The following is a 26,943-nucleotide window of genomic DNA, read 5'->3' on the forward strand; positions in this document are numbered from 1 at the left end:
TCCAATCACAGACTCGGACATTTTGAGACTACCGCATTGGGCGGAACTTCGTATCACAAGAATGGAGTCGATCGGCGGACAAACGCTTCATTTCACGCATTGAAATGACATTTTCCCACGGACATGTTTCATATTTAATTATTTCCAAGCCATACATGGTAACACGGGACTAACAGAAAGGGCATACGCTTTGTGTGACCGGAGAGGGGTGAACACACGAGGGATCGTCCAACGAGAGTAAATGAGAGCTAAAGGGAAAGAAGGGCCCGCCGTCGCAGCCGTTGAGCTTCGGGGAAAAGTGGGTAGCGCCGCCTGACGGACCGCCGAACCCGGGAGCCGCCGTCAGGAAACCGCGGTGCCGAAAACAGGTCTGCATTATCGGAGGGAGCGCCGCCAACAGCTCTCCATATGCCATGGCACACTGTAAAGAATGATATGAATCACATTTGGAAGAAAAATCAGACAATGACTTGCAAGTTGTTAATGAGTGGCGCTCGTGTTGTTAGCATTGAGGGCCAACGGCTATCTGGCTAACGGCTGAACAGTGCGATGTTTTATCGCGGGGTTATTTAAAAATGATGAATGTAAACACTGTTGAGTCTTTTAATTGTGCATACTAATAACGCATGTATCGTTGAGAGTAACATTGAAAATCATGTAGGCTATTACTTATTCGATGGCTGGTTCATAACTGCTACTTTAGAATTGTTGCTTATCATTAGTGTACAGCAGTGGTTCCCAAACTTTTTCAGTCAGGCACCCCTTGGGTAATTGGAAATATTTTCGGGACCCCCCCACCCCAACCCGGTTCCCATCTATATTGGTAGGATTAATTGTATATTGTTGTAAAAACATTACATTTTCTCTGCTGATAATAAGAAGATATCAAGATCCAACTATAATTTTATATTTGATTATGGATTACACTTGAACAAAAGTGCTTGTAATAGATACTGTGAATTAATTTGGCCTAATTAAAACTGGTTGGCCTTCTTCCCTGAGAAGTAGATTTTTAAATTTAAATTTCTTTAAGGAAAATATATTAATTAACTACTATTTCTACTGCAGGTTGCAAACCACAAATCTTCCCGCGAATACCCCTGCAGTACCTCCGCAATCCACCAGGGGTCGCGCCCCACAGTTTGAAAACCACTGGTGTAAAGTAACTAAGTACATTTACTCAAGGACTGTACTAAAGTATACTTTTGAGGTACTTGTACTTATCTTGAGTATTTGCATTTTATGTTACACTTTACTTCTACTCCACCAAAACTCAGAGGTTAATATTGTACTTTCACTCCACTTCAGTTACTTTTCAGATATAGATAAATGAGAAACAATATGATCAACACTTAAATACGACTTGAGCTATACATGCTACCCAGCAGTAAATAAAGTACTTTACATGAGTTCCACCTTTACCAGCAATACACCAAGTACAAGATCTGATTACTTTTTCACCCTCTGTTGCTTTAACATTGTAATGTTTTGTTTACCACAGATTTGCACCTACACTGGCCTTCTTGATGACACAATCTTAATTCATTGGATACAGCGGAGAAATTCCACACCAAGACGTCATCTTTCATCAAACCCTTGACACCAACATTAGACACACATTAATACACATAAACACCAGCATGGAGGAGCAGCAGGAGGAGACAGAGTATGTGGAGCACCAGTACATGTGCAGCGAGTGCCACGAGCTCTTCAACACCCTGGAGGATGTGCTGATCCACCAGCAGATCCACACGGGCCAAGAAGGTGATGGAGAAGGAGAGGGAGGGGAGGTCATGCACTTCGAGGGCGTCCCAGAGCTGGGGCAGACCCAGCAGTACCAGTGTCTGGAATGTGGGGCCCTGCTGGTGAACCCAGAGGAGCTGCTGCAGCACCAGGAGATGCACATGAGGGAGGCGGGGATGGAGGTCGAGCACCAAGGTGAGAGGTCTGATTGTGTGTATTTTGAGCAATCAATAAAACGTGGATTTTGTCCAGACATTGGTTGAGATATTTTCTATTCTATATGTATTTATAATTGCACCATTAGGTTCTCGAACACATTTTTTTAATTTTTTTTTATTCTTTAATTAGAAGACAGTTGAGGACATTTCACCAGTTGCAATGAAATATACTTGCAGTTACAGGGAGTAGTAGACATCTGCAATAAGGGAACAGTATACATTGAAACCCTCCGCTTCTCATTGCCCTCTTTTTTTTCTGATGTGCATCTTATACAATGTTAGGTTCTCAAGCTATTTCATTTAATTGAGCACTGTTTGTATGTTGCATTGCTGGAGGAGTGTATTATTTTTAAGATTTTCATTTCAAACAACGACGCTGTAGATAGATAGGTAGATGGGTGGGTGGATGGATGGATTGATTGATAGGTAGGTAGGTGGATAGGTAGGTATGTGGATGGGTAGGTAGATAGATAGATGGATGGATGGATAGGTATATAGATAGATGGATAGGTAGGTAGATGGATAGATAGATAGATGGATAGGTAGGTAGATAGATGGATAGGTAGGTAGGTAGGTAGGTAGACGGATAGGTCGCTCGCTGGATAGGTAGCTAGATGGATAGGTCGCTCGCTGGATCGGTCGGTCGGTCGATCGCTCGCTGGCATCGGTAGGTCGCTCGGTCGCTGGATCGGTCGGTCTGTCGCTGGATGGATAGGTCGATCGATTGCTGGATAGGTAGGTAGGTAAGTAGATGGATGGATAGGTAGGTAGGTAAGTAGATGGATAGGTAGGTAGATAGATAGATGGGAAATGTTTGCATTGCAGCAGCATAAAAAACACAAGGCAATGTACATGAGAGACATTTCGACACTATCCAGTCCAAAATATTTCTGAAATTAAAAAATTACAATTACATTTTAGTTTTTTTAAGTAGCAGTTGTGCATATGACAATAAAGGCTTTGAATTTTGAATCTGCATTGCCGATGCATGATGCAACATATAAAGAGACGAGCAAACAGTAGCATAAGTAAAATATATTAAAGGTGAAGTGACAGTTAGCATAGTGAGACACAACACTAACTGTCAGTGTGTATGACTGTCTTTCAGAGCTGTGTGAGGTTTTGGAGACAGAGGAAGGGTCCGAGGGTCAGATGTCGGGACCCGTTCAGTACCAGTGTCTGGACTGTCTGGCTCTCTTTGACTCCCCGGACACTTGGCTGGAGCATCGGAGGACGCACAGCAGGAGCAGCACGCACAGCAACGCGCAGAGCAACACAGAGATCATGGTGAGGAGAATTATTGAACGTATGAATCAGAGTTCCCGTTAGAATATTTTTTTGTCGATCAAAATGTCCGTTAAAGTTTAAATCTTCCGGACAAAATTAGAAAAGAGCCGTTCAAAGGTCTTCTTTGTTATTTATTGAGCTTTAAAACAAATTGATATCATTCGATATTAAACAAACTAATAATAGTAGATTAACTACATTATTCAAAAGTGAACAGTAACTTACAATAACACGGGAATAATAAACTGAGCGCTCTCCCTCTCCTGACAGCTCGTCAGTATCATGCAGCTCGCGGATCAGTAATGAGTGACCCGACAGTAAAACTAAACATATCTATAACTAGTTACGGTAGTTTGAGAGGTAATTAAAATAGCTACGTGTGATATTCTAACCTGAAGTGTGTGTTTTGTTCCGCTCACCGCTGCATGTGATTATGCAGAGCTGCGTGTCGACTCGTCAGCAGCAGCTGATCTCTCTCTCCCGTCAGATTAGACTTCACTCGCGTTTATGTCCATATCGATCAGATCCAGCTAGTTCTAGCTAATGATATGACTACCTGCTTATTAAAAGACACCTAAACAATAAGCGTCGCTATGCAACTGGATGAGGCCACAAAGTATAGCGCAACATTATGCATTTGTTTACATGCCCACCGGAACCCCGAGGCATTACCAACAGATCAACGCACAATCAACCCACACAGGACATCTCTTTCTCCACATTAAGTGTTAGACATTAGAGTTGACTATTCTTGTCTGTCACATCCTCTTCTTGTCTGTCACATCCTCTCTTGTCTGTCACATAAGTGGCGCAACTGGTATTGCGCTAAGGGGAAATTATTTTTGACCGGAGAGATTTAGATTTGACACGTTCACATCTTTGAACTAGATTTATGTTCAGTATGAAAGGAATCGTCCTCTTCATTAATAGTTTTTGTCCTAGACTATCGAAGCAGCGTTTGTGTGCATCGAGGCGGGAAACACTGAGGTCGATTCTCATTGTAGAGAGAAGGTGATGGTGGAACAACCGTACATGTGAGCTGTACATTTGGTAACAGCTGTAAGTTACGCATACACTTTCCACTGTGCTGAGCCAGCATGCACAGCTCAAAAGCTCTGCACGGTGAAGACACTTGGAACGTTTCTGACTTTACATTCACTTCATGAGGTTGAGAGTGCATTCAAAGTGCTTCAAAGTGAAACACTTATCTCAACGAGCCTCTGGCTTTGTGTTGGCCAGCACAGATTGGTTTGCTGCAACTGCACTGTAATTTCAGAAAATACTAGTTTGAATGGTTGTTACGCAAACACCACAGTCCTCGGCTTCAAGCATTTTTAGAGAATCAAAACACATGAATCAGATTGCTTGGATGATAGAATAACATTCAAGCTTCACTTCACCTCTTGAGCCAAAAACCTAACATCTGCAAGAAACCGCGTCTGAGGGCTTCTTAACATTTAACAACCTATGAATGTGTCATCCCCACTTAACGGGAAGAAACTCAGCTCACCGACGATATTAACCATTCTTACCGAAACAAAACACAACTCTAACGCCTCTGAATTAGCCCTGAGCGGGAAAATGCTAACACACTTAGCATAGAACTCACGGTAGAAATACTTTATTACTTATCGGATCTGCACAAACAAGATATCAGATTTAAAGCTGGGATTCCACTAGTGCTGGGGGGGAAACGATTATTTCGAAAACGATTAATCGGGCGATTATTTGATCGATTAGTCGACTAATCTAACGATTATTTTTCTGTTGTTCAATTCATAAAAAACGTAATGTAAAAAAAAACACTGTTCACGATACTGTGTCTCAGGGGATCTTAATATTTAAGAACCTATTAATGTGTTATACCAGATTAACGGAAATCATCTCAGCTAACTGACGATACAAACCATGTTTACCAAAACAAAACACAAGTCTCATAAGAAGCATCTAAATGACCCCTGAGCGAAAAATGCTAACGGACATTGGCACAGAACTCAAGATAAAAGTACCCTTATTACTCATCGTAGCTGCACATACAAGATATCCGATTAAAGCTGAGACTCCACAGATTATGTAGGTATATAGTATCATCACTGAGTGATCCGGACTCGCGACAGGGGAAGCAAATACAGTCATCACAACACGTACCTTTACAGAGCTTCTAGGGAGATCGTCTCACCACCGTAGCTGTCAATCTGATCAAAAGACGTGTTCATTGGCATTAAAATGAGAAAACGCGGCTGAATCGGTTAATCCATAGGTTTTTAACGTCTATGTATAAAAAAATGATTGAATTTATAATCCATAATTCCATTTTTATGTAAAAATCGGAGAGCAAATGCTAGCTGCTAATGGTAGCCACCACAGCTAGCTGCCGCTTTAAATGTTCCAACATAGCCGTTGTGCTTGTGTGATATGCCAACTCCATTTGGCAAAGACTGCAAATGACAATATCTTTGCGTTTTGGACTAACTTTAAAATATTCCCATGCTTTTGAAGACCTAGGGCGAGATGTTTTCGTTTGAGGGCTTCGTGCGCAATCCTGTGAGGAGGAGGTGGTAGCCGTTTCAGTCTCCATTGTGTTTGAAGTGCGATTGCGAACTGCTTGTTGCTTTGGGTGACCCACGTGTGTGTAGCGACGCGTCAACGCGGAAATATGTCGTCGACGATATTTTGAAGTCGTCGACGCGTCGCTCCAGCACTAGATTCCACAGATTCTAGACGTATAAGCATCATCAATGAGCGATCAAAACTTGCGGCAGCTCAGGCAAACCCAGACAACGCGTAGCTTTACGGAGCCAAAACGGCAAATATGTCTTACCTTTGCTGTTATTCTGATCAAAAGTTGTGTTCAATGGCATTTAAACGATAACAATGCTGCTGAAGGTTAATCCAATGTGTCTGTGTCACTTTGAAATGATTACTGATAATCCATCATTCCATTTTTGTCAAAAACTGAGATTTCATATTAGCTGCTATTAGAGCTACAACCCAACTTCCGGTTTTGGGCAAACTGCGTGGGCATCACTCTCACTCCTCAATGGAAATGTTTAGATTAACTTTCCCTCGATTCTATTGGCTCTAACGGTTAAAAAGAGGTGTCAATCATCAAAATCGACCAATGGGTTCCAGAGATATGGAAAATCCACCCAAATGACCCCAGAAGTGTTTTTTTGTTTTGCATCAATCTTGATGCAGGGTACTTATTATATGTTATAGTTTGGATTCCTAAAGCTTTTATTCTACTATCCCATCATTCAAGGGTGGTTTTCACTACAAGTCATGTTTTCTTTTTGGACGGACACTAGGGATGCTCCGATCGAGATCGGCCGATACTCACTCTCTACCGATTGATCGGTGCTCTCTTAACATGCCGATGGCATGACGTAAAATACATGACACTTTTCTCTGTGTGCGGCAAAACAAGCTCGCCAAAATGGCTTCACCGGTCTGGCATTATTTTAAGGTGTCCGAAAAAGACAGTAAAATAGCGGAATGCAACGTGTGTGAAGTAGAAATCCTGCAGCTCCGCCCGCCGGACCGGTGAGCGGAACGAAACACACAAGAGTAAAGGCCCTGACACACCAAGCAGTCACCAGAGGACTAGCCAACGCTGAAGTCGGCTGTTGCCTGGCCGTGTTCTCCTGGGTTTTGGCCATGTGTCGCACGGGAACACACCGCACCGACTTCAGTGCGTGAGTGGCAATAACTCTCCTTACCAGCAGGCGGCGGTAGTGTGTATTCGTCATTCAAAAGAGGCAACAACCGGAAGACAGAGAAGAAGAAGAAGAGTATCTTTTCTCCGTAATATCATACAGAGCTGGCCTCTCCTGGATCAAGGTGATGAGCAGGTCTTCGTTTGCATCATTCCAGATCGCCATGATGAGATGAAAATGAATAGCAGTCTGTGTGTGCCTTCTTAAATCGTTTGTTTACGTCCCTCACTTCCGCTTCACTTCTCATGCACTGATTTGCTAGCTGAACAGCCAATCAGAGTGATTATTTGGTCCGACTGCCAGACCCGATGCATGGCCGATTCAACATGTTGAATCGGCCATGCATCGGGTCTGGCAGTCCAAATAAGGCGTGTCACGGTCGACGGTGCGGGACACACCAACCTGACTACTGCGCCGCGAATGCCCGACAGCCTCTGACGGCCTCTGACTCCCAAAATCGGGTTGGTGTGTCAGGGCCTTTAGACCTAACACGCTTAGCTATTTTATCTACCTCTGGAACTAAACTAGTTATTAATATATTTATTCTTCACTGTCGGGTCACTCATTACTGGATCAGTGAGCTGCATGAGATACTGACAGGCTGTCAGGAGAGGGAGAGAGGAAAAGAGAGCGCTTCCGCTCATTTCTCCCGTGTTATTAAAGTGAATGTAAACTTGAATAATGTACATCGTTTGAATGTAATAATTAAGTTGATTGTTGTTTGTGGAAGCTCCAGTGAATGAGCCCCATTAACTGAGTTTAAACATCACTTTAAATGGAAGATTTTAATTTAAATCTTCCGTTTAGGCCCCGCCCACTCGATCGGATCGGCGCATCCCTAACGGACACTATAATTTAAACAATTTTTACCATGTTCAATCTGAATTTACTTTAAAATAAAAACATCTATATTGATTCTGAATTCTCTACATCCAACTCACAGATGTAACCTTGCTTTGAGAAAAAAGATTATTAATTTACCCCTTTTTAGAAGTGAAGTCATTTGTTCTGGGAATGTCATTTTCGAGCCTGAGACCTGAAAACAGGCTCGGGGCTCAACAGGTTGATTGCATGCACTACATTGATTGAATATAAAATGGTTCCCGATCGTCCTTTTTTTAAATCATTGAAAGCTTGTGAATATAAAGAAGAAAATATCAAGGCCTTGAACGTTTTTGAAAATAGACCAAAACAGACACGTTGAAAGTGCTTACATATATATATTTTGTGCAAGACTAAAAACAAATATTGTAATGTTTTTTTTACTAACGTTGATCATTTTAAAATACTTGTACACTGTCTCCATGTCCCTGCAATAGCTTGATTGTTTTCTACAAGAGCTGTCTCAAAAAATAATTCACTTTGATGCGATTCTCAAACTTTGCTGTTTTTGGTTCCTAAATGTAGGAACATTAAGCAGAAAGACTTTGAATTTGACGGTTAAGAACCTGTGGGAACCCAACAATGTAACGATCTGTGTGTTTTTGGCAACAGGAGTATGTGCTGCAGGAGGACGGCACCATCACTCCTCTGAACAACGTGCAGAACTACGTGCTGAGTGAGCAGCAGGCGGGGGAGATCCTGGCGCAGGTACCTGGGGAATGTTAACAGAAAGCCACAGAGGAGTTCAATCAGAAAGGGGTTTGAAGGTCATTTCTGTGTGTTTCCCAGGTTCTCGCTCAGCAGCAGCTGCAACAGCAGACACGTCAGTCTGTCTTCAAACCTGCGGCCCCCTCCCGCTCCACCCTGTTGCCCCCGGTGACGGCGGCCCCCGGCTCTGCCACCATGCACCTGCAGATCCTCACCGCTCAGGCTCTGGCAGATAACTCCTCCTCGCCCAGCCAGCGCCGCTCCAAGCTGCCCCCCCTGCTGCCTGCGCTGGGCCGGGGGTCCTCGGGGGTCCTGGAGAACGGGGTGCAGAGACTGGAGTTAAGGTTGGCCCCCAGCGTGAGGGAGGAGCAGCAGGCCACAGAGGTGCTGGTCATCCACCCGTATGAGTGCTCAGAATGCTCCCTTCTCTTCCAGACGCCGGAGGACTTCCTCCAGCACCAGGGGGAGCACTTCCTCTGTCAGGACAAAGAGAGCGGGGAGCCAGGCGTCATGAGCAGCTTCGAGGAGGTGCGGGGGAGGGAGGAGGCGACGACGGAGAAGGTGGAGGACATTAGGATCAGAGTGGCAGAGAAGAAAGCCGCAGTCTGGGCCAAGCCCCAACAGTGTGAACTCTGCAGCCGCACGTTCACCTCCGTCAACAGGCTGGCGGCTCACAGGCGCGTGCACGAGCAGGGCACGCACGAGTGCCCCGAGTGCGGCAAGGTGTTCAAGAAGGCCACCTCCATGCAGACACACATGCGCACACACTCGGGCGTGGCCAGGTATCTGTGTGTGGACTGTGGCACCGGCTTCACCACTGAGATGACTCTGATCATGCACAGGTAAGATATATCTACTGATCTCTACTATGGATCAAGGCTGTACTGAAGTGCTTGAATCTTAAAAGCTTTATTCTTAAAACCGTATATTTTTAATCACTTCTGTTTCATCTTTTCCTCCCTGTGTCTTGCAGGAAGTCCCACATTGCAGACCCCCTCCACAAGTGTCAGTTCTGCAACAAAACCTTCACCAACATGACAAAGTACCTCTACCACCGCAGAACCCACCTCAACCGCGACTCCGCCCTCACACCTGCCCCCATTCACCGCAATTCAGCTGACACACCAGCCCCTACCTCCACGGTAGTAACATAAGCAGACGCCCCTCCAAATTAGTTCACAACCTCAGAGTAACAACAGCATTTCATTTTACTTATGCTTGTTATTTTCTGTAGGTCTTGGCTCCAAGAAGAGTGTCTCTCTCTACCCTCGCCATCCTACAGAGGGCGAGAGAGAAGAACTCACACACTACTGAGCTGAAGATCAACATACTGACTTCTCACAAGCAGGAAGAGATGGGTACACCTGGACAAGATCCAGAAATGACAGGAGGGGAAGGGGAGCAGCAGGGGGAAGACATTGAAATGGAGGTGTCTGCCCCACCTGAAGGCACCACCATCGAGCCCCAGCAGGAGAAGTCTGTCACTAACTCTGCCCCCCTGGGTGACACCGGAGGAGGCGTCAAAGCTATTGTCGCTCCACCTGCCTCCTCAGACAAAACCTCTTTCTCCTGTCGTACTTGCTCCAAGACCTTCCCCTCCCAGCTGCAGCTCGTTCACCATCGCCGCAAGACCCACGTCACCGAGCGCAGCTTCATGTGTGGCATCTGCGGAAAGACTTTTAAGAAGCAGATCCATGTGCGCAACCACATCCGCACCCACACCGGGGAGCGTCCCTTCCAGTGCTCCGAATGCGGGAAAACATTCTCGTTTCTCGCCAACCTCACCAGGCACACACTCATCCACTCGGGCGTGCGTCCGTACCGCTGCGACGTCTGCCACCTCTCCTTCTCCCAGTCGTCCAACCTCCGTCATCACAGCCTGCTGCACTCCAGCGCAGCCACGCTCTGCTGCCCCGACTGCCCCGCCACCTTCCGCTGGCCTACTAAGTTAGCTGCTCATCGCTACACCCAACACCAGGGGTCTCCGGCGCCTTTCCCGTGTCCCCACTGCGAGGCCGGCTTCCTGACCCGGAGACAGCGAGAGGGACACTTTCTGGAGCTGCACCCCACCCTGGTGCAGCCCGGTACGGGGACAGAAGGGGACAAAGAAGCAGTGGCGGGGAAAGATCTGAGCTCAAAGCCCTCCACCTCAGCAGAGACAGAATCAGGGGATTCAAGCGGTCTCTCGCGTGGGGGTTTAGACTGTAATATTTGTGGGAAGAAGCTCAATTCTCCCGCCAACCTGCGACTCCACAGACTGAGTCACTTCTCTTTGGGCCCCGGGCGAACGCGCTGCGCCACCGGGAAGAGAACCAAAACCCACCAGTGTCCCATCTGTGGAAAACTGTTTGTGTCTTCCTCGGGAGTGGCACTTCACCAGAGGGTCCACACCGGGGAGCGGCCCTTCCCCTGCCAAGAGTGCGGCAAGCGCTTCCGTCAGAACACACACCTGCGGGAGCACCTGCGCACACACTCGGGCGAGCGTCCGTTCCGCTGTGAGGTCTGTGGGAAGGGCTTCATCCAGAGCATGCACCTGGTGGAGCACCGGCGCACACACACGGGCGAGCGGCCGCACGTCTGCCCGCTGTGTGGCAAAGCCTTCAAGACCTTCTCCAACCTGAGGAACCACAAGAAGACGCACGCCCGGCAGCAGAGGCTGGACGAAGCGGCCGTCGCCATGGAGACCAGCTCTGCTGTGGCCGTGGTCGACCCGACAACGGTGGAGCTGGCTAACGGGCAGCCGCAGATCATCCAGATACAGACCTCAGATCTGCAGCAGGTCAGAATGAACATCCTACTCTCTGGGGAAAAAAAGCCATTTAGTTTTGTCTGGTTAACCATTAAAGGAGTAGCTAACCCACAAAATTACTATTTGTATAGGTTTCTGGAAAAAGGCCTCAGAGGTTTAAGAAGAATACCAAAACTGGCTTTTCTTCTTGAACATCCTACTCTCAAAGCCCGTCATTAGCTACCATATGAGCCAAGTTTAGTTATATTAGCTAACCCACAAAATTACTATTTGTATAACAATTATTCACTTTGAATTGCTGAGAAACCTTTCTAGCAGGCCTCCAAGGTGAAAGTAGACTATTTTAAAGCTCCTGTTATTCAAAGTCGTTCAGTACATTCAGGCGTTATCCTCATGTATCCACTCGCATGCTCACTTCTTCCCAAAGAGCTCGGGTTAGTGTTGTGAGTTAGTAGACAGAAGTATTGATGAAGTGTTGCTGTTGTTAAACAAGCCCCCATTCATAAAGACTTTTTCTCTTTTTTGTATTATATTGTTTAAAGATAACTCCGAGTAATGAATATACAATTTCACCATTTTGTGGGTGGGCAAAATGTAACATTTAAAAGGATGAAACTGAATCAGCACCTTTAAATATCTGCGTACTTGACTTACAGACAGCTTTAGTTATGCATAGAGCAAAAAACAGAATACTGCCAGAAAATATACAAAACGAATTTGTTTTAATTTCAGAGGATCATAGGAGGAAATGAAATGTTAAGCATCAGTTTGCACGTTCTACTTTAAAGCAGATGAGTGTCTCTGGGCGTAAAGAAGTGGAATTATTGCCGAATGATTTAAAGAGCCTGTGACACGGTTTTCCCCCATCATCCAAACCCATCAATTTGAGTACATATTGTCCCCTTGAAAACCGTTACTGAACTGATTTTGGATATTTGTACTTTGATAACCATTAATCTGCCTTCAATGTTGACAATTTTCTGGATCTTCTCGCGGATTCTTCAAGTCCCGCCAAATGATGGGTGACGTCATTGCGGGCACAGCGCTCCAGCTGCACCGTCCAGGATCCCAGCATCTGCATGTAAACCTTTATATATATACAGTCAGATGTAAACGCACGACGGCGCACACAGCAGCAAGCTCAGACAGCGATGACAGTTTAATGTTGAACGTGTCTGAGAGCTCATATGAGGCTGAAGGATCGGTTTATGTTGTATCTGTTAGAAGTTTAGGAATGAGGTGCGTCAATATGGGCGATCATATGGTCATGTAGCCAGTGGTGGAATGGGACTACAAATCATCCCGGGACTCTCGACCGGCCCACTTCGGTACCGCTAGTAAATTGTCAACGGGGGGAGTGGGGGATGTCAGGGTGCTGTAGATAGTAAATGTAAATATGTAAATATTTGTGTCACTGCATCCTGGTAAAATACAAATATAATGTATAATGTCTGTGTCTTTGACAATAGCGCTGCTAGCCACCTGTGCCCTGTACTACGAAGCCAGTTCAACAGACCCTGGATATGTTTGAGTAACAAACAAACTAACAACAACAAACTAACAAACGAGATCTCGCTAAGCGGTCCGACGACGCTGGTTATCAACTCGGTAAATCAAGCCAGGGTTTCTCTCTCCAGCTGAGAGCGCGTTCACGTCTAAGACACGCGTGGATCTGACTTTAATTACATTTGTCTCGAGTGTTTCGTCAACATAATGTGTTAAATAATACTTCTGCATCCAGTCTGTGACACTGTGAGTGTTGCACGGCCAGATGAGGCTGGAGAAGCTGACTCAGATAAGGAAATATATGATATATTATGATATTATATGATCGATGATCTGATTGATGATGTAATATGAATGATAAGTGCGACACGTCGGCGTCTTCTCTGCATACGGCAGTTTAAACTGTATTTCCTTTATCCTGTAATATGACTTGAGAGATTTAAACTCCGCACACTGAGTTGATCTCTTTTCTATAGACGCCGGAGGCGGGCAGCGTCAGGTAAAAGAAGTTATTTAGCCTTCTCAAACCTGAGCCTCACGCGCCGCCTATGGGGGATGTGCTAGTTACTTATCCGACGGACCCACTTCGGTACCGGCCCATCGGGATTCGTCCCGATGGCCAGTCCGCCACTGCACCCAGCCCACGTAAACTGTCAACGGGGGGAGCCTCGCTGCGGGGAAACGGTGGACCTAGTGTCCCAATCGGAGTGGGAATAATAATAATAATCCGTGCATTTTATCCATTAATTTCCCAACATTGTGGTAAAAAAAACACACGTTTAATCCATGTTGGTGTACTACAACTACAAAAAGCATCGGTTTGTTTTCTCATCAGGAAATGCAGACCAGCACAAACAAACGATTTTCAATCATCATCCTCACGATCATTTAATGTATCATATGTTCGCCGAATTGACATGAAAGCACTAATAAATGTAGTTTCATCCACTTGAGTTTACAACCACAAAAATAATCGATTTGTTTTTATATCACATCCGACGGGAGGAAATTCAGCAGCTCTCACTCCCGATTTTTAATCCTAATGTAATCATCATCTTCACCACGATCATTTATGTTTATGTCGCCGAATTGACATGAAAGCACTGACGAATATGAATATACTGTAGTCAACTTCATTCATTAAAACGTTATTAACGTACCTAAACTCAGTAATTCACCATTTCTACGCATGACAACACACTTTGTCCGTGTTTGGCTCTCGAAGCGTTCCCGCATTGACGTCACTTCCGGCTTCCCCCAAAACTTCAAAATGAGTCAAGGAATTTCCCCGCGATGTTCGAAATTATTGATATTTAACGGAACGGTATCGCTTTTTCTTTTTTAAACTGACGGTTCGAGATTACTAGTAGCCCAATATTTCATTGCACAACAGTTGTTGGGATGCTGTCACAGGCTCTTTAAAGGGCTGTAATAAAATGTATAAAGAAAGTGGAATTAGACATGAAGTTGACTTTTGATTGGGTTTTATGTTTCAGTATTTGTAAGCGACTGAAAGAATATTGCTTTATTTTATTGTTTTGTAAGAAGGGGCAGGTCAAATACATTTTCTTCTCCCTGCTCCTTCCCACCATGCGCTTTTAAAAAAACAACAACTAGGATAAGTGTACATGTTTTGTTTTAAAATAACTTCCATGTGTGGAATAAACAAATGAATCAATAAAACTTCCTGCTGTCAGTTGAACTGCTTCTGCTTCCTCCTCTCAGACGCAAGGCACTCCGACCATCATGTGTAACGAGTTCGGGGAGACGATCGCCATCATCGAGACGAGCGAGGGGGGGGTGCTGCCGCTGGAGCAGGCGCTGGAGATCTATCACAGCGCCCTGGAGAACGGCCTGGCCATGGACACGGTCTCTGTGGACGCACTGCAGCTCCTCTGAGGACAAAGACACACTTTACTCACTGAGTTCAGTCTGAAGTCGGACTCTAACGAAGGCTACTGAGGGGTTCAGCTTCCACTTCAGACTCACTGGAACCAGATGATTAAGTACTGCAGGATAAGCTATAACATGTCAGAATTGATGTTAAGTTAAGCGAACAGACCAAAGTAATTAATCTTCCACTTTTTATAAGACTATGAGGGATCAGTTTTGATGTTATGGAAATTAAAGTTCGAGCAATCGTTATGAATAGCACAAATGTGAATGATTCATTTTTATCATTAATGTATGAAACGGGATGTGATTTTTCTTCTGTTAAAAGGTTTGACGTGCTGTCTATATATAAGTGAAATAAATAAATGTTTTTTCATGATTTGAAACCCTGGAGCTCATTCAACACAGCCATGTTTTAAAGTTTACATATCTAACGTCAACCAAGCCCCCAGGAAGTGCGACGGACTCCGTGACGTCACCCGGCCTCAAACAACTTTTTCCCATTGACTAACATGGGGAAAGAGACGTCTGTAAATCGGTGAATAATTATTTTTTAACTAAATAAACTACCCAGAATTAACTATTGTATAGCCCTTATTAGAATCATTCTGTCCTTAAATTTGTAAAATGCACTAAAAGCCGTATTTAGATTTATTTTCTCTCCATTCATTCTACTGAGCCGAGTGGGAGCTCGGGGGGCGGGGCTTAAGGGGCGCATGCTCTGTGACTGCACATACGTGTTCTTCTCAAGCCTCCAGGAAGTGTGCCGGACTCAGGAAAATATTCGTTGTGGCCAAACGGCGGTACTACACTTCCGTATCAGTCGCTGGGCCCGGAAAGACTTTTTCCCATTGACTAACATTGGGAAAGAGACGTCTGTAAATCGTTGGATAATTTTTTTTAAACTAAATAAACTACCCAGTATGAACATTTGTATAGCCCTTATTAAAAACATTCGGTCCTCAAGTTGTAAAATGTGCTAACAACGTTATTCTGAATTATTTTTTCCAAACCAAAATCAGCAACATTTACAGCAATCTGACACCCTCATCAGCACCCTTCACCTCACAGCCCCTTGTCCCACTTCTCCCCTGTGACCCCCATGCAACTGTCCGACTTCATGACTGGAATTAACTCCACCTGCACACTTGACCCAATGCCCTCCAAATTTGTTAAAGAGAGCCTCCCTGCCATCTCCCAACTCATCGCCACCATCATTAACTCCTACCTCAGATCTGGATCAGTTCCCCCCTCTCTCAAACTGGCTGCTGTCACACCCATTTTCAAAAGACCTGGACACACACCTGACAATGACATCATGTCCAACTTCCGGCCCATCTCAAATCTCCCCTTTCTGTCAAAAATACTTGAACGTGTCGTTGCCTCACAACTTAAATCCCACCTCAGCTCCAATTACCTCTTTGAGCCATTTCAATCCGGTTTCCGATCAAAACACAGCACCGAAACAGCTCTTCTGAAAATCACAAACGACCTCCTCCTCTCCTCTGACTCCGGCAACCTGAACATCCTCATCCTCCTCGAATCATCACTCAACATCACTGACACTGCACTCTCCTGGCTGAAATCCTACCTCACCGTCAGACATCAGTTTATCAACAACAACTGCACCTCCTCCACTGCTCCTCTGTCCCATGGCATCCCCCAGGGTTCGGTGCTTGGCCCCCTCCTCTTCATCCTCTACATGCTCCCCCTTGGCAAAATAATTTGTCGCCACAAATTATTTCACTGCTACGCCGATGACATCCAACTTTATATCTCAACAAAAACTATCACCCCCACAACACACTCCACTCTCACCAACTGTCTCTCAGAAATAAAAGCATGGATGCAAACAAACTAAGTACCCCCTGATCAGCGCAAACACAATTTGTTAAGGAAAAAATGCTTATAAAGAGGTACAGTACAGCGCTGCATCATCAGTGTCTGATTTATTAAAACAACAACCTTGTAACTGAGAAACACTTAAATGCTACATTTCAAATGTTTACAATCCATCACTAAATTCATGGCAAACCAATTTTAACATCAAGCAATAACACTAAGACGACATTAGTTGCATTGAACTGATCTTTTTAATAAGTTGTACAATGTAGTGAGAAACATGGGCTTGAGCTGAGGATCTTTGTCATTCTGACAGGGAGGCAAACTGCAGTTATTACACTTCGCGTTTTGAATTATGTGTAACTCTGTCAATATAAAATCCACACTGCTCAAACTTCCTTACTTTTCCTAAAATTGGTATATTTATTTATTTTGGGGCGTGGGGAATGAAGAGAACAAATATGAGCATGGGATTTTGACCCCTCCTATAAACATATGCATAATGCTGCGCTATACTTTGCGGCCACACGCCGTTGCCAAGCAACGCTTATTGTTTAGGTCCTTTGATAAGCAGGCAGTCAAATAATTAGCTAGAAGTAGAACTAGCTAGATCTGATAGATTTGGACATAAACGCGAGTGAAGTATAACCGGACGTGAGAGAGATCAGATCAGCTGCTGCTGACGGAGAACACGCAGCTCTGCATGATCACAGCTCCTTCTGCTGTGACGGACCGTTGAGTGGAGCAAAATACACTAAGAGTTAGACCTAACACACTTAGCTAGTTTATCAACTCTGGAACTAGCTAAACTAGTTATATATATATTTATTCTTTCCTGTCGGGTCACTTATTACAGGTTCAGCGAGCTGCACGAGACTGACGGGCTGTCAGGAGAGGGAGAGGAAAAGAGAGCACACTGTTTATTGTTCCCATTTTATTATCCAGAGTTTCTGTAAACCTTTGAATAAAGTAGTTAATCTACTAGTAGTTTGTTTAAATGCATTACTTATGTTTTTTTTTTTCTCATTAACATAAAATAAATGCACAATAACAACGGATTATATGAACACTTTCGTGACGCTTCGCTTCGCTCTCTCAAAAGTTGGGCCATTTTGTCTTCATGGCCAATGAGCAGCTCTCATAGGAAATAACGAGACCCGCCTCCCACGCTGTATCCAGTTCTTATTATACATCCATGACGTCAACTAGTAGAGATAATGTGAGCTTCACTTGATGAGCCCGTTACAGTTAAAGGGACAGAATACAAAGTTAAAAAATACACATTTTCCTAATGCCTTTAGTTTATAACCATCACACAACACACAAAAGAAAGACCTACATGAGTGTTTCACTTCCATTATATTTGAGGAAAAGGCACATGTTAGATAAAAGGCAGGGAAGAAATGCATATAATAGCAAGAAATGGTAAGACTACGTATCGGCTTACATTTGTGATATGTTTATTTTTGGTTTAAAAGGCTTCATGAAATTACTGATCCTACCAGACTGTTCGATTATTTACCTTAACCTACTATTATATCAACATGACACATCTTTATGTATGAAAGGCATTTTGCATGATCGGTCCCCTTTAAGCTTTTCCCCACCAACGCTAGCACAGACCAACTGATTGATAGAGCACTACAGATCAGAGGAAAGTATTTGATTTTGCGGTGATATATTCCTTTAAAAAATAAAAAGTTGCTGGACAATAAACGTTGCCTTTGTCCCTCGACCCCTGATTGTATCTCTGCTAAAGTAAAACCCGTTCTCCACGATAAAACACTTTAATTGAACACCTATTTTTATTTGCATACTGAAAGATACAGATACAAACTTAAATTATTCATATAAATTCCTCTCCTCTATACTGGAACAGCAAAACAACGGGTAGAACACAAAAACATTAATAGCCATATTTATTATTTGTTTTTTTCCATGTCATGTGTTTTACCTTGGGTAATGAGTTTCTTAAAAGTCAATGACAGATTTTTCCTTATCAATAATATAACGAGTCTACTGACTCTACAGTAATTATTTACAACACACCAAGTCTTGCACAAAGACACAACCAGTAGATCCCACCGCTCGCTTTGATTCATCACCCTCCCTCTCTTCCTCCAGTTTCCTCTCCGCCCGTCTTAAAAAGGTCTGGAGAGAGCAATAAAGTGACAAAGGTAGGAAGGAGGGAAGGAAAGGGCTGGAGGAAGGAGATGTACAAGTCTTGAGTTATTATGTTTGAAAGAATTTTAAAAACCGTTATTCCTCTTTGAAATGCACATTTAAAAAATAAACTGGTTGCTGAGGCGAGAGGCCGGCGAAGGGAAGACTACGGAGGAGGAAGTGTGCAGCAGCTTCTCTCACCTGCCTCCAAAATTATAAAAACAAATACAAGAAATCTTATAAAGGAAACATCAGAACCAAGGACCGGGTCACTGCAATGATATAAAGAGTAATAATAACCATCGGGATAGTACAACAGCAAACTGAATATGACGATGTTAAATACAAATTATTTTAAAAAAGTGAATAAAACTGCTTGGCAATCGAGGATTAAGGCCGTGTCAGACCTTTAGGACTCAGAGCCAGGATGCGTGACTCCCACCTCCTTCCTTCAGAGGCACAGGATGCTCCGCCCGGTGCCACGTGCTGCCGCAAGAAGGGAGGACTGGGACACACAGGAAATTGCAGGAATGATGGCACATGAGTTTCAGTCAATCTGTTTCAGTCCCTCCGGTTCGACCTCCCCTGAAGGTCTGCAATAAAAAGGAGATCTCTCTCCAGGTCCGCGGTGATGTTTCTCAATCAAATAGTCTCCGGCTGTCGAGGGCCCAGCCCCCTGAGTCAGCAGGAACCAAAACACACACGCTAACAGTTAATCTAAAAACACACGTTGTTCCTCAAGCAGATACTCACTGCTCTTTTAAAAACAAATATCAAAACATAATGTCCGTGTTTTAAAACTGCTGACTTTTAACCGTTTCAGAGCGGGGTCTCACAACGGTCCTTCGTTCACTGGCAACGTTCTCAAAGGTGGTTAATACAGAGTGCTGAGTCAAGTGTGGGAATTAAGAGTTTGTAGGATGCGCGCGTGTGTGTGTGTGTGTGTGTGTGTGTGCGTGCGTGCCAGTTCCCTCTTTTGGTATAAGACACATTACCCAAAAACAAAAGGCCAAACATTGCATACAAACATCTCAGAGAAAGGAATAATGATCAGATCAGAGGAGGGTGTGATTTAAAAGAATAAAAAATTATAAAAAGCATGGGGGGGGGGGGGGAAATGTGTGACGTCAACAGTCACTGATTGGTCTAATCTGTCAGCAATCCCTCATCTTGAAAAGTCGTGTGAATCCCGAGGGTCCTCAGGGCTCCCCTCCGCCCCCCCCTCCATGTCGTCGTCCTGCAGGTCCCCGCCCCCCCGCAGAGAGCCCTCCCCTGCCTGGGAGCCCGAGGGGCCGGGCATGGAGCACAGAGAGTCGGGGATCCCTAACGCGGAGACGTCGGAGGGCGCGGCCGTCTGCATGATCTTCTGCCGCACCTCCCGGATCTTCAGCTGCAGACACACCTTGGTGGGGAAGATGTCCGAGTATCGAGTCTGGAAGGCTGCGGTGGCCTGAGCTGGAGACACGAGAACAAAAGGAAAAACAACGTGAGTCAGGGTCTCCAAGGGGGAACTGATTCTTAATTAGGATCCACATTAGCACTAGCATAGATGAGAGGAACACCTACGTCACTTCCGGGCGAAAATTACGGCCCCGCCCACTTTTTGGGGGAAAACAAAGCTGTCATTTTGAACGGCGGTCAATGCAAATCATGAAGTTTTTGCCGATCCGATCAGAAATGTAAGAAAACCGTGGATTTGTGGATCTTCAAAGAGCCCGGTTACGAAGGCCAGTCAGCAAACAATTACATTCAATCATTTAAAAATCGACGATCGGGCTCGATATATGGTTAAATTAAAATCAGTAGGCGAGGCGTCCTTTTTAACCAGCTGTTACGCTCATGAGCGAGGCGGAAAATAATAGTTGTATCATGCCAACAAGCTGCTGTGTCGTTTATTGCACCTCAAACATTAAAACAAATCCAGAGTTCAGTGTCTCTGTACTTCCTCTAAGAAGAAAGGACAGTAACAGAAGAGCTCTGTGGCTTCAGGCTCGATCGCCGTTCAAATGACGACCCCCCCCAAAGTGGGCGGGCCGTAAAGTGATGTATGTTACTCTCATCTATGGACATCGATCGCCTACTGCTATATTTAACCATATATCGAGCCCGATCGTCGATTTCCAATGATTGAATGTAATTGTTTGCCTGACTGTCCTTCGTAATCGGGCTCTTTGAAGATCCAGAAATCCACGGTTTTCTTACATTTCTGATCGGATTGGCAAAAACTTCAGAATTTATATTGACCGCCGATCAAAATGACAGCTTTGTTTTCCCCCAAAAGTGGAAGGGGCCGTACTTTTTGCACAGAAGTGACGCATGTGTTACTCTCATCTATGAGCATTGGCTATTCTTCCTGGGGTCCTCACACACACAACACACACACAAAACCAAACTAAAACATCTCTTAATTTCATGCAAGTGACAGTGCTATATGAAGTGCAAACTCAAATGGTTTGAACTCATTGTGGAAATGCTTGTAGATAAGAGAAAGGCACGGAGAGTTACTGACAATGCATCCCCATGCATCCTGCTCAGAGTAATAATGGCTCCTGTCCTCCTGCACTGTGATTGGCTAGAAGGTGTGTGGCAGGCAGGATGATGCCGCAGAAGTTATAATAACATTTATACACAAATAAATGAAACAATTGTGTATTACAAAAGTGTGTGTGCATGCTGTCAATGATAGTAAGAGAAAATCAAGATGATCAAAATTGGCCAAAAACTGAATCAGCAGGTTGATTGTGTGTGTGTGTATATCTGTGTATCAGTGTGTGTGTGTGTGTGTGTGTGTGTGTGTGTGTGTGTGTGTGTGTGTGTGTGTGTGTGTGTGTGTGTCTATCTCTGTGTGTGTCTGTGTGTCAGTGTGTGAGTGTGTGTGTGTGTGTCTGTGTCAGTGTGTGAGTGTGTCTGTGTCAGTGTGTGAGTGTGTGAGTCTGTGTGTGTGTCTGTGTGTGTGTGTGTCTGTGAGTCTCTGTGTGTGTATATGTGTGTGTGCGTGCGTCTGTGTGTGTGCTAGAGATGTGCATCTCCATCACTGAGGCCGATGCGATGCGCATCTCGATACGTTGCCACGATACGATACATTAACGATACATTTGAAACACCAGGCGATGCGATACGATACGATTCACCGCTGTTGCGATATAGTTCGATACGATTTGATTCAACATTATGCGATTCGGTGCGATACGATGCGATTCAACACGATACAAAATAATGATACTTCAATATGGTACGACAGAGGATTTTAGTTTTATTCCTTATATGCAGCAAATCATACATTAACAAAAAAGTGCTTTACATATTTGGTACTGCACATCCCATCATGCCTTTTATCTTTTTACCTTTAAAAGCTCTCCAGAGTACCATGTGATAACACCTCACAGTTAAACAATGTAAGGATGCATTGCTCATGATTAACAATGTGAAAATAACAGCTACCATAGTGCCATGCCCATACAGCTGCTGACTGATGTGCTTAACACTCATTCATCGGCTGACTCACCAGTGAGCAGAAAGCAGTGGTTTCTATAGGAACAATAAAGAATAAAAATAACCTTTCACAAACAGGTATGTCATAACTGCTTACAGTAAGGAAGACATTTAAATTATGATTGGCCGTCACAGGCTGCTGTAAACTAAACACCTCTCTCTGACAGAACACCTCACTGAGTGATTTAACTCATAGTCTAACTTTCAGGTTTCTCTTTTCAGCCGCAGACCCCATGTCGCCTCTTTATGTGCGTCGCTAAGTTCCTCGTACTACGTGTGTACTTTAAAGCGGCTCGGCATCGTTAACAATTTGCGAGCGATTTTTCAAGTTGACCGTCTGTAGTATATAGTGCCGCGCACATATACCATCAGGACGTTACTGATGGCGTGCGGCTGCGGAGTGATACTGTGTGTATGCAAGCCCGCATCTAGGACGGATCTATGTATCATGGCTGTAGACCTGTTAAGTAATAAAGATACCTCATACAAAGGTCTACGGATACCTTATTACTCTCCATGACCTGCGGTCAACTATATAGCATAAAGGACTATTACACCGTCTTTCTTGAACAATCCGAAGTGTTGCCAAACGTTTGATTTGTAGGTATTTTTCGGTGCGCTGTGTTTCTCTTTCTCCTCAACTTCCGTGTGTGTTGATAACTGAGACTCTCGGCCTCCGTAGTGGCGAAGCACATATCAAAGATCGTCTCTGCTGAGCGTTGACAAGATGAGGGGATTTTATATGAATGAATCGTTTTTTACCGATGCAAAGACGCTACGCAATCGATGCATCGCGAGTTCAACCCGGTTCAACCCAAACTGTAGCCGATGTGCACTCTTTCAACCGGTGCACTCGCATCTTGAACGTTTATACCGGTGCACCGATGCGAATCGGTGAATCTTAACATCTCTAGTGTGTGCGCACGCGTGTGTGTGCGTGTGTATATGTGTGTGTGTGTGTGTGTGTGTGTGTGTGTGTGTGTCTGTGTGTGAGTCTGTGTGTGTGTGTGTGTGTGTGTGTGTGTGTGTGTGTGTGTGTGTGTGTGTGTGTGTGTGTGTCTGTGTGTCTGTATATATGTGTGTGTGTGTGCGTGCGTGCGTGCGTGCGTGTGTGTGTGTATCTCTCTCTCTCTCACCTGATGGGAAGAAGCCCTGCTCCTGGAACAGCTGCATCACCAGCGCTCTCCTCTGGTCCAGAGTTCTCCTCAGGGACGAGTACGGCACCTTGTCGAACTCCATGTCCGTCAGGATGTCTTCTCCGTCTGTGGCTGAGGGAGGGAGGGAGGGAGGGAGGGAGGGACAGGGAGGGAGGGACAGGGTGGGGGGGTTCAGTCAACAGGAAACTATTTACTATGATAAACATCTTTGTTTATGTCATAAGCAGAAACACCATTAAAACAAAAAGATAAAACATTACAAAGAAAGTAAAGTGGAAACACAGAAACAGGGCACCCAACCTACACCGCTATCCATATGTACTTCCATCTATCTCTACCTCTCCAGAACTCGGAGTGAGGATATCAGAACACAAGGACCCTACATGAAGCACGTGGACTCTTCTCTGTGCGTCACCTGCTCTGTCGAAGGTGAAGATGTCTCCCTCACACTTGGCGGCGCTTTTGGGCGTGTTCGGCTCGGAGCTGCAGCTCGAGCGCCGCCGGCTCTTTCTCTTCGGAGAGACTTGCTCTTCAGTGGCTGAGTCCAGGTCTACAAGCAGAGAGAAGAAACACACTTTAAATCACAGTGATGTATTTATCAGGGTTCACTAATACGTCTGTAAGGAGCATCGTGTAACTCAGTTAGAACTGGTGTAGTTCTGATCTATTGATACATGTGTTTTCCAAATGATCGCACACGTATGACAGTCGGTGCAGCAATGTTCCTCTCTTCATCGGAAACTACCACTAAGATATTTTTATCCTTTTCCATGGCACTGGGTTACTGTGACTCTGGAAAAAAAGATAATAAATACGTGGTTTAAAAATGTCAAATAATAGAATTACTCTTTATTTCTCTTAAAGGTCATAGCGTAGGTCTCAGATATATAACAATATATTAAAAACATGTCTATGAAGTGTTTTGCTCCAAACACCAAACAGATCACCCGTTCTAGCCAAGCCTCATGTCCCTCTATTTTACTTCCTGTTTCTAAAGTGCTGATTCGGGGATAAAGCTTTAAAAAGAGGAGGGGTCTGAGCTCATGCGGGACCCGGCAGCTACTGTCTGAACTAAATGCTGCCGTGATGAAACGCCATATCATGGATTATCAAGGATCTGAAACAGTCTGGAGCTCAAAGGCTTTCTCTCTTGCCGGTTAAACCACAAGGTGAGTTCCTTTCTACTTCCTGCTTCTTCACACACATGCTCTCCAGTACAGGTTAGCTCTGAGTGTTAGCGATGCTAATGTGAACACCGACCATATTACGTCCAAAACAGTCGGGCATTGTTTCTGATAGCCACGTTTCTGATTGGGCCGTGGGTCCACATTTCAGATATTACATCATATCGGACGCAAATCTGGATCAGCTCCGTTGTTCCCCGTTTTTAGAGATTTGGGTACGGAGGAAAAAAGAGAGGGTTTTATTTTCTGACGCTGCGTGAGTTCCCCGACACACCGGGGACACATGTTTATGAAAGACATAAAAAAGTGCATTTTGTATGATAGGTCCCCTTTAACTAAAAAGAGCAGACTAACTATCACTAGGGTTGAATATACAAACTATATAATAATCAGGACTTCAGCGGCAACACAGCTTGGAAGACATTTTTAGACTATACTAATTAGATTAGATTCAAATGTTACATAGTACAGGTACTAGTAACGAAACGTCTTCCCTGCATTTGACCCATCCTAGTGTTAGGAGAATGTAATGTAAGACATTTGACTAAAACAAGACTAACCAAGACACAAAATGCTGACAAAGTCCACACTACTCTGCAGCCACCCTCCAATGTCCAGTATAACAAAGTGTCTTCAGAGTGAGATGAGAGTGAGACCTGTGGAGTTCTTCCTCTTGCGCCGGTAGCTGCCCAGGATGGCGCGGGGCGAGGTGGCGAGGCTCTGCAGGGTGGGGGAGGGTAACACCTCCTCAGGACGAAACTCCGGCAGCTCCGCAAAGCGCTCCTCGAAGTAAACCTCCGACAGCACCCTGCCAGACCAACACACACACGCACACACACACACAGTATATACACACCGTCCAGACACCTTCTCATAACAGTGCTAAACACCTGCACTTTTGAAAGAACATCTGGTCGCAACTTATATATATATATATATATATATATATATATCAATATTCCAACGACTTGTATATCGTTATTTTATTGAAGGCAGTGAAAACATTTGTTTATTTGCTTCCTGACAAAGTTAAGGGTAAAATGTTTCACAGGAAATGCTTTTATTTTGAAGTGCAGGTATGTGTCCTGCTCTTACTCCTTCCTGTTATGATTTGGAAATGAATACGAGTATGTCGAGTGCATTTCCCCGTCTTCTACTGTTCTTATTGGAAACTGTTACATTAATCAAAAGTAAACACGTTCACTTTGGACAAGACTCGCTTGGTTCTTCACCCGAAGCTTCTATTACACAACATATAAAGACTATTCTGCACTATTTCTATGATATTCTATCTGATTTACTGTGACCTAAGATGTTCATTGTCACACTGTAGCTATGCACACACGACATAAAAGCCTTGAGTCGTCTGCAGACCTACGAGACGAGAGATTCGTAAAGGTGGTAACTCACTTGTCCACAGCGTCAAAGGTCTTCTTGAGGGGCGGAGGGCGCATTTTGACTTTCTTGGGTGTAGGACCCTCTTTCTCAGTGGGTGGGGGGCGCGGAGGGGGGTCAGAGGCGGGAGGAGGCGCAGGTGAGGAGGGGAGAGACTCCTTCCATCCACCCTGCACAGAAGAGAAGAGATGAGGAGAGGAGGAGATGAGAAGAGGAAAGGAGAGGAGAGGAGATGAGAGGAGGAGAGGAGATTAATTTAAATCAAACATTTTGTAGGAATACACATACAAGGAATCTGCTTTGGTCTACGATGGTGCGTACATAAATACAGTTAGAGGAAGTAGGTTGTAAAAAAGGAGCAAATATAGAACTTTTGAATGTTTACAAGAAATACAAATATACAAAAAAGTCAATACAATAAGAATCTGACAAGTTGGAAAATAAAATATGTCCAGTATATCAGAATGAATATCAACAAAAATGAAATAATGGTAGCTTTGAATAAAGGAGTCGTTTCCCCTCATTATGTCCGGGCCTACAGCCAGTGTGTGATGCTCTCTCACCTCTTTGTTTGTGCCCTCTCTGTGCCGTGTGTCGGGGGGGTCTGCAGCCCCCTCCTGGGGTCTTTCTGAGGCGGGGGGCTCCTCCGCAGGATGTGTCGATGGAGACGCCGTCTGCCCCGGCAGCTCAGCGTCAAACGAGAAGCGACTCGAGGCGGCAGCAGCTTCTCTCTCCCTCTCTTTCTCCCTCTCTCTCTCTCCCTCTCTCTCCCCCTCTCCCTGTCTTTCTCCTTCCCCCGGCCCCCTCCCTCGTAGCTGCCCACGGGGATGTTCGCCACCGTCGCCTTCACCTTCTGAGGGGTCCTGACAGAGAGCTGCATTAGTTTGGGTGTTCCCGGTGCACTGCCTGTAAAAACACAAACAATTACAAACATGTAAATCAGATTTAAAAAACAGTGGTGGAAAGTGAAGTACATTTACTTAAATACTTTACTTAAATACATTTTGA

General features: G+C 44.6%; 2 protein-coding genes across 3 annotated transcripts in view; one reads left to right on the plus strand and one right to left on the minus strand.

Annotated features, from left to right (window-relative positions):
• Window positions 1–36: 36 nt before the first annotated feature.
• Window positions 37–14,967, plus strand: znf526 (zinc finger protein 526). Of its 2 annotated transcripts, none has more exons than XM_034102537.2 (8): window positions 37–423; window positions 1,502–1,938; window positions 3,070–3,248; window positions 8,459–8,554; window positions 8,636–9,396; window positions 9,528–9,696; window positions 9,789–11,333; window positions 14,535–14,967. In XM_034102537.2, exons 2-8 carry the CDS (start codon window positions 1,641–1,643, stop codon window positions 14,706–14,708), a joined length of 3,222 nt encoding a protein of 1,073 aa, XP_033958428.1. In that variant the 5' UTR covers window positions 37–423; window positions 1,502–1,640; the 3' UTR covers window positions 14,709–14,967. The 2 variants fall into 2 exon arrangements, with proteins under 2 accessions (XP_033958428.1, XP_033958426.1); XM_034102535.2 differs by having other exon boundaries at window positions 37–368.
• Window positions 14,968–17,886: 2,919 nt separating this feature from the next.
• Window positions 17,887–26,943, minus strand: part of cicb (capicua transcriptional repressor b) — a 46,487-nt gene continuing 37,430 nt past the window's right edge. The window contains 7 exon segments of the mRNA XM_071205967.1: window positions 17,887–20,162; window positions 23,336–23,467; window positions 23,772–23,906; window positions 25,197–25,348; window positions 25,951–26,105; window positions 26,499–26,659; window positions 26,662–26,841. Coding sequence (XP_071062068.1) covers window positions 19,873–20,162; window positions 23,336–23,467; window positions 23,772–23,906; window positions 25,197–25,348; window positions 25,951–26,105; window positions 26,499–26,659; window positions 26,662–26,841 — 1,205 coding nt within the window. The 3' untranslated portion in view covers window positions 17,887–19,872.

The sequence above is a fragment of the Pseudochaenichthys georgianus genome, chromosome 16 (genome assembly GCF_902827115.2).
Source record: "Pseudochaenichthys georgianus chromosome 16, fPseGeo1.2, whole genome shotgun sequence".
NCBI classification, from domain to species: domain Eukaryota; kingdom Metazoa; phylum Chordata; class Actinopteri; order Perciformes; family Channichthyidae; genus Pseudochaenichthys; species Pseudochaenichthys georgianus.